General features: G+C 38.0%; 1 protein-coding gene across 1 annotated transcript; it reads right to left on the bottom strand.

Moving 5' to 3' along the window:
• Positions 1 to 3106: 3106 nt before the first annotated feature.
• On the bottom strand, positions 3107 to 7623 carry LOC137744821 (LIMR family protein At5g01460). Its single transcript, XM_068484626.2, has 14 exons — positions 6740 to 7623; positions 6534 to 6619; positions 6237 to 6349; positions 6024 to 6134; positions 5527 to 5625; positions 5314 to 5436; positions 5132 to 5194; positions 4987 to 5051; positions 4424 to 4533; positions 4221 to 4335; positions 4044 to 4109; positions 3813 to 3923; positions 3655 to 3721; positions 3107 to 3559 (listed from the first exon to the last, which is right to left on the bottom strand). Exons 1-14 carry the CDS (start codon positions 7087 to 7089, stop codon positions 3512 to 3514), a joined length of 1527 nt encoding a protein of 508 aa, XP_068340727.1. The 5' UTR covers positions 7090 to 7623; the 3' UTR covers positions 3107 to 3511.

Raw genomic sequence — 7623 nt, 5'->3', positions numbered from 1 at the left:
TTACGATTTACTGAGTAACAAGTGTACATTTAGTAGAATATTTAATCCGAAAAGTAAAAACATAAGTGAAAAATATAGAGACGTTAAAATAGTGTATATTTTTAATTTTTTAAATTAGAGATGTTAAAATCATCTGTACGTGGGGCTTAAACAAAAAATAGCAAGATTTTGTTTCGTTAAATACTCTTTCACCCTCTTTTGGTTGACAAAGAGGGTTCTATTAATATGTAGTTTAGATTTAGATAAAAGAAAAATTAACAAAAAAAAAAGTTTAAATATCTTTAAATTTAGGTTTTAAATCGTTGATTACAAGTGTTTCAACATGAATTATAATAGCTTGCGGTAATGGTGAGAGAAATAAAAGAAAAATTAACAAAAATGTACAAAAATAATTCAAATTCTTACAGGTGCCAGAAAGTCACATGTGACTCGCACTCTCAAGAATTTGAATCATGTTTGTACATTTTTATTAATTTTTATGTTATTTCTCTTACCACTTCAACAAACTATCATATTCATGTTCTTCAAAATATATTTTTCTATGGGTGAAGCCCGACTCATTTTCTAAGCATCCGAAAGTTTGCCTCGTTCTGCGTACGCAGTGCCCGCCTTGTCTTGTGTGCTTGGGTTTGCCTCATTCTGTATGTGAGGTGTCTGCATCGTTTTCCATGCCAGAAGCCCACCCCTTTTTGGATCTACGGAGCCCGCGTCGTTTTGGCATGCACGGAGCCCACCTCGTTTTTCATGCATAAAGTTTGCCTCAATTTGTGCGACGTATCCCACCTCATTTCTATGTGCGAGCTTGCTCGTTTTGCTTACCAAAATCCCATCCTATTTTATGTGAGCGGAGTTCGCTTCGTCTTGTGTGCTTGGGTTTGCCTCGTTCTGTATGTGAGGTGTCTGTATTGTTTTACATGCTAGAAGCCCACCCCTTTTTGGATCTACGGAGCCTGCGTCGTTTTGGCATGCATAGAGCCTGCCTCGTTTTTTGTGCGCAAAGCTTGCCTTGATTTGTGCAACGTATCCCGCCTCATTTCCATGCGCAAGCTCACCTCGTTTTGCTTGCCAAAAGCCCGTCCTATTTTATGTGAGCAGAGTTCGCCTTGTTTTGTGTGCCATGGTTCGCTTCATTTTGCGTGCGTTGAGCCCACCTAACACCTATGTTTTTTGACAAAAATGCAAACTTTTTTTTTTTCATAAAATATTTTTCCTAAGCATTAAGCTAAACATTTTTAAGGAATTCGGAAGCAGTTTTACAATTTGTTGAGCAACAAATGTATGTTTAGTAGAATATTTGAGCCAAAAACTAAAAAAATAGGTGAAAACTACAGTAGTGAGGCCAAGAACATTGTCAAATGGGGTTCTACACTCAAGAATCTCTACGGAAAGTCTCACCTTAATTTTCCAAACTTCACAATGAGGTAAAGGTGAAAATAAATAGATTGAATAGTGATTTATGTTTCCGTGAGCAATGAAGAAAACTTTATAATGCATTTTGAAGCAAGTTAACGATTTATTGAGGTTAGTAAAATATTTAAGCCAAAAAGTAAAAAAAATAAGTGAAAAATATAGAGACGTTAAAATAGTGTATTTTTTTATTTTTTATTTTTTAAACTAGAGATGTTTAAATCATTTGTACGTGGGGCTTAAACAAAAAATAGCAAGATTTTGTTTTGTTAAATAGTCTTTCACCTCTTTTGGTTGACAAATAGTGTTCTATTAATATGTAGTTTAGACTTAGATAAAAGAAAAATTAACAAAAAAAAAAAAAAAGGTTCAAATATCTTTAAATTTAGGAAAAATATATTTTGAAGAACATGAATATGATAGTTTGTGGTAGTGGTAAGAGAAATAAAATAAAAAAAATTAACCAAAATGTACAAAAATAATTCAAATTCTTGCAAGTGCCAGAAAGTCAAGCATGATTTTGTGGCAGCCAGAAAGTCACCCCTCAAGAATTTGAATCATGTTTGTACATTTTTGTTAATTTTTCTTTTATTTCTCTTACCACTTCAACAACAATCATATTCATGTTCTTCAAAATATATTTTTCTATGTGAGGAGCCCGACTCGTTTTTTGAGCACCCAAAAGTTCGCCTCGTTCTACGTGCACAAATCCCGCCTTGTCTTGTGTGCCTAGTTCGCCTCGTTCTGCATATAAGGTGTCTGTATCCTTTTACGTGCCAGAAGCCCGCTTCTTTTGGGGTCCACGGAGCTCGCATTGTTTTGGCGTGCACAGCCCGCCTCGTTTTTTGTGCACAAAGCTCGACTCGTTTTGCATGCCAGAAACCTGCCCCATTTTATGTGAGCGAAGCCTGTCTTGTTTTGCGTGCCATGATTCGCCTTATTATGTGTGAGTTGAGTTCGCCTCGTTTTGCATGCGTCGAGCCCACCTAACACTTATGTTTTTTGACAAAAATGCAAATTTTTATTTTCACAAAATATTTTTCCTGCGCATTAAGTTGGACTTTTTTAAGGACTTCGAAAGCAGTTTTATAGTTTATTAAGCAACAAATATAAGTAATGAGGCTAGAACATTGTCAAATGGGGTTCTACACTCAAGAATCTCGATGAAAGTCTCACCTTAATTTTCAAAACTTCACAGTGAGATGAATGTGAAAATAAAGCAATTAAATGGTGATTTATATACGAATTTGTAAAACCGACTGAAAACCTTGAGTGTTAACTCACTTTTTTTTTTTTTTTGTCAAAAATGCAAATTTTTTATTTTCTCGAAATATTTTCTGTGAGCATTACGGAAAACTTTATAAGGCATTTGGAAGCAAATTAACGATTTATTGAGCAACAAATGTATATTTTGTAAAATATTTATGTGTAAAACTCTGGCTGGTCTATTTCTTGATAATCAGAACATTTGATGTGTCTAATTGTCCTAATTGTCATACAAATTAAACATTGTACTTTATTTTCTTTATCTGGAAAATAAGTGCCCGAGAACATGTCCGTCTTAAAGCTTGAATACTTTTAAAAAATAAATAGATTGAATGAAGATTTACGTACGAATTTGCAAAAACGACTAAAAGCCGTGAATGTAAGTCATTTTGACTCATGTTGAGTGTGGTGTCTGAAATTGCTACTCGTAATGTGAACAAATATGAAACTAAAATGGTTACTCATACAATCATCCGTTCCCAACGGTTATGTTACATCAAGGGCGGTTCCAGAGATCCAGTTTCCACGGGTGCAAAGGATTAACACGATTACAAGACCAAACCAATTTGTAACACAAGAAGTCAAATAAAGGAATATTACATACAAAAGGGGGAAAAGCAAACGGGGGTGGCAGCAGCGGAACACTGAACTTGCCACCCCCCCTGCACTAACGCAACGCAAACTCAGATGATATTCGCCTAATCCTCCAAAACCTTTCAACAGTAGATCAAACCTAGGCATACGCATCCGAACGTTAAAGCCACTCCGAAAAGAGATTATAGAACCGGGAATTCCAACAGCTACAAGTGAGTGCATGCTGTTCCAGAGAAAACGTAAATTACGAGGAAAGTTGGAACCTGCCGCTAGGTTTTTTTCTTCTCCATCCCTGAAATTTTAAACCGAAAATACTTTACTCTTGGAAGCCCGTGGAAAAGACTAATAAACCGAAGAAAAAAAAGAATATACAGTTAGAAAACGTACAAAAGCAGCATAGTACACAAACGTCAGTCCTGCCAGGACAATAAATGCAATTTGGAACACATTGTACCTGTAATGCAAATACCAAAGTGTATAACCATATCAGTAGAACATACATGCATGTCTAATTAGAATGAATCCTATCAAAGAGAACAACTCACTTGTACAGATATCTAATTCCACGAAGAGATTCCAAGGTGTGACCAAATATTTCTTGTGCTGCGGTTGCTTGAGCATAGTATGCAAACGCCGTGGAGCAGAACTGAATTACACTGAAACAGTGGAAACCAACAATAATTACAATTGTAATTCTAGAAATCTTCAAAAACTTACGGAACCATGAACATGCAGTCTTCATCTAATAGGTAAATGAGGAACACAAAGATACAAACCTGATGGAGCTAAGTAGTATAAGTCCCACATTAAATAAAAATGAATTCATTAGAGTAGCACCCCACCTGAAATGAGTAAATTAAATTTATGAGCAACCAAGCCTTCTGGTGATAAAACAATGGAGGTGTAAACAAACATTATTGAATAAGTAGGGCCAGAAACAGAAACATCATTACTTCATCGGATGAATTGTGATGAAAACTAATTTCAGCCCAAGCATCATCGCCCCAGCAATGACTGCAAGCAGAAGGTAAAAGCAGAAGAATGCAAACGCAACAGTGCCTAAAAGACCTGATGAAGAACATAAGCAGATCAAACTCATATTCATTCAGAAAAAAACTATAAAACATAGAGCAAGAAAAATGTATTCTGAAAGTACCCCAAACATCATCCAGCTTGATGAAAACTTCGTTCAAGAAAGGAGAAAGAGGAGGGCTAATCAATAGATATATGACGATATGAGCAATCCAAGCTACTGAAACAATCAATCTGAAAAACAAAGGCACAACACAAGGTTTCAGTCTGAATAAATCATCACAGAGTCATTAAAGAAAGCGTGACACACAAGAAAACAAGAGCTATGGTAGTATATGCTATGACAAAAATCATGAATGATACCACGTCATAGCCTTAAAGAGAATAAAGTATTCCTCATCGCCCAAGCTATATAAATGTTACCGCATAATCAAGCTATATGGGTACATCACTGCCTACAGTGAGCACCAACAAAAATAAATCGTAGTGAAATGCATATATTATACTTATAAGTTACAACAAAATGCTTAAATTTCTCTTCCACAAACATAATCTTTCCTCTTCCTTTTCTGAGACTTTCTGCACTAAAATATCCATCCCATCTCAATCTTCTCAGGAAGCAAGAGCTATTTAAATCATTGAGCATATAGAGTTTACAATAATTAAATGGACAACATCAGCACTCACCCTAAGATTCCCAACACAAGTTTTGCCAAGTACCCAAGAACTGTCATAGCCCAAGTAGTCTCAGCCTGAAATGAGGCAGGAAGATTAGAATAGAAGAGAGCTTATATATGGAACGTACAACAAGTCACATGTGAATGCCCCTTACTTTCTCTCCTTGAGGATACACCTCTTCTAAAAGTTTTACATCTTCTTCTAATTGAAGCAACTCCTGCAAGGTTAAGCAAGCAAAACTTTTGATGAGATGGTTAAGTCATCAAACAAAACTGAAAAAAAAACCGCTGATGCCTAACTGTGCAATAAGAATTCACTTGCAAAATTTAATTATACCTTCTCTACTGCCTTTACATTTTTACGCCATTTTCTACCCTTAGAGCCGCCTCTTTCTTCTTGATGAAGCGCATCAGCTGCTTTCTTCAACTCTTTTGCTTTCTTGCCCAGTTCAGTAGCTTCCTAGATTATAACAAGAGAAACTACCCCATAAGCAATCACAATGATCTTCATCATCTTAACCTTTACACTTGATAGAAAATAAAGTGGTACCTTGATATACTGTGACCGAGTAATAACAGCCTTTGGACGCCGAATGAAAGAAAATATGAGTCCCAGCGGTAGACAAGCAATGCCAATACCACCGAATATCTGGATGATATAGAACATTGGAGATTAATTATATTTTATACTAAATAAAAGAAGGATGGGAAAATACGATGTCTGTATAATATCTTTGTTGACTATACACACACGCATAAAAATTTAACATATTTCACACAGAGACATACATAATATGCATATACTATATCCATATGTAGTATCTTGCAAAGGAAAAGGCAATCAACTCCTGTTTGGGGTGGGTCATGTTGCTCCCCTGGACCATAGCCAAGTTATCCAACACATAGTTCTCAAGATTAAAACAAAAGAAGCTGATCTCTTCTCATCATTTACATTCATTTATCTAATAAAGGGTAAAGACTCCCCAGTTATCACATGCATATTCAATAACAACACAAATATGTGAAGATTTCCGGTAATGAACTTACAGTAAAAAGCACGGATCCAACAATGGTAGCAAGAGCAACGACATATTCTGGAAAGGTAGTACGCATTGTCCATGTTTTCTCTGACGTATCACTTGCAAGATATGCAGAGCACTGTAAGGACAAGAGAAGCAGGACAGAAAGAAACCCAATATGAGTAAGAGGACAGAGTTGATTCAATAATAGCCCAATCAAACACATGTGACAAGCTCATACCGCCTTTGCGCCGTTTATGCATTCATTACTGCTAGAAAATTGAAATGAACTGGGAAAGGAAGTTGTGGAAGAAGAGAGGTGCCTAACAGTAAAGTCCACCTTCCCAACTAGCCCTGATAAACAATCAAAGAGTAAACACATGATACACAGAGTGTTCTAACAAAACATGTACAACAAAAATCAAAATGTAACCAAACAAATGCTTAAATTCGTAAAGCACAGTTGTCGAAAAAAGAACAATTCTTTCAATGCAAAGATAAAACGTTCAGATGAAAACAACAAGTGAAGGGAACTAACCGTATAAGATTCCGAGCACGAGAGCGCAGACAACGGCGGTCACCGCAACCCACAACAACGCGCTTCCAATCCGTTTTCCAACACTCCTGAACACAAAAACACAAACCCGATTCACAAATCAACAATGTCAAGCTATTCACACACAAACATCTAACCCGCATTAACGAAAAATGATAACTTTGACGAAAAACCCTAGAAGTACCTACTTGTCCTGGTCTCCTTCGTAGTAGAACATAGCGAAGGGGATGATGAAGAACACGAGCACGGCGTCAAGGATATAGATTGCGAGCCACAGATCCTTCATCGGAAGAGTGAGATTGCACGCGCCATTATAAATCGCGTGGCGACACGCCTGGCGGTTGGCCACGTCGGCCGGCAGCATGAGTATTGAAATAGCGGCGACGGAGAGCCCCAAAACGACGACGAATTTGGGGAAGTAGGCCTGGTTCTTGTCGTCGGGGTGCTGGTAATTGACGAGCAGGTAGACATTGAAGACGAAGACGATGATGCAGAGGATAATAGCGACTATGACGAGCGCGAGGTTGAAATCGCCCATCGCGGCGGCGTCGTTTCAGCTGCTCTCGATCCGAAACGAATCGAATCGGAGAGATCGAGAAGGGGAATCAGGAATTAGGGTTAGGGATTTGAAATTGCGCGTTCGATTGATCGCAGATCTCTGTCGCTAGTTCGAAAGGAAGCAGAGAGGGGAAAGGGTGAGGGTCGGTTCCGGGGAGGTGGTTTGTTGGGGAAGGAGAGTAGGTTAGGTCCGTTTTGACGTTGGAGTCAGAATTACGGTTCTGTCCTTGAAGAGGTCGTTAGTTACGGTGTGGGAAGGGTGGCGAGGAAGGGCGTTCGGGGGTTTTACTGTAAAATGAGGAGGGGCGTCCGTGGCAAACAACAAACAAACAGGCTGTCGCCCTTCGAGGCGAGAGGCCGGTTCGAGACATGTAAATAATCGCTCGAAAGCTCCGCGGCGAGGAAAGCGTGTGACGTCTTCACTTAACGCGAGAGTGTTTAAACAAAAAATGTGGGACCATCTTTATTTTGTTTTAATTTAGGGTTAATTCATATTTGCTCCCTAAACTCCTTC

The sequence above is a fragment of the Pyrus communis genome, chromosome 12, assembly GCF_041283825.1.
Source record: "Pyrus communis isolate YQ-2024b chromosome 12, ASM4128382v1, whole genome shotgun sequence".
In the NCBI taxonomy this organism is placed as follows: domain Eukaryota; kingdom Viridiplantae; phylum Streptophyta; class Magnoliopsida; order Rosales; family Rosaceae; genus Pyrus; species Pyrus communis.
Note: the sequence above shows the minus strand (reverse complement) of the source record. Positions and strands in the feature narration are given on the sequence as shown.

Coding starts and splice junctions, on each gene's coding strand:
- LOC137744821 (XM_068484626.2), bottom strand. CDS start 7,089: ATGGGCGATTTCAACCTCGCGCTCGTCATAGTCGCTATTATCCTCTGC. Junction 5,195..5,313: donor ATGTAAAGGCAGTAGAGAAG/GTATAATTAAAT, acceptor TTAACCTTGCAG/GAGTTGCTTCAATTAGAAGA. Junction 3,722..3,812: donor GGAATTAGATATCTGTACAA/GTGAGTTGTTCT, acceptor TTTGCATTACAG/GTACAATGTGTTCCAAATTG.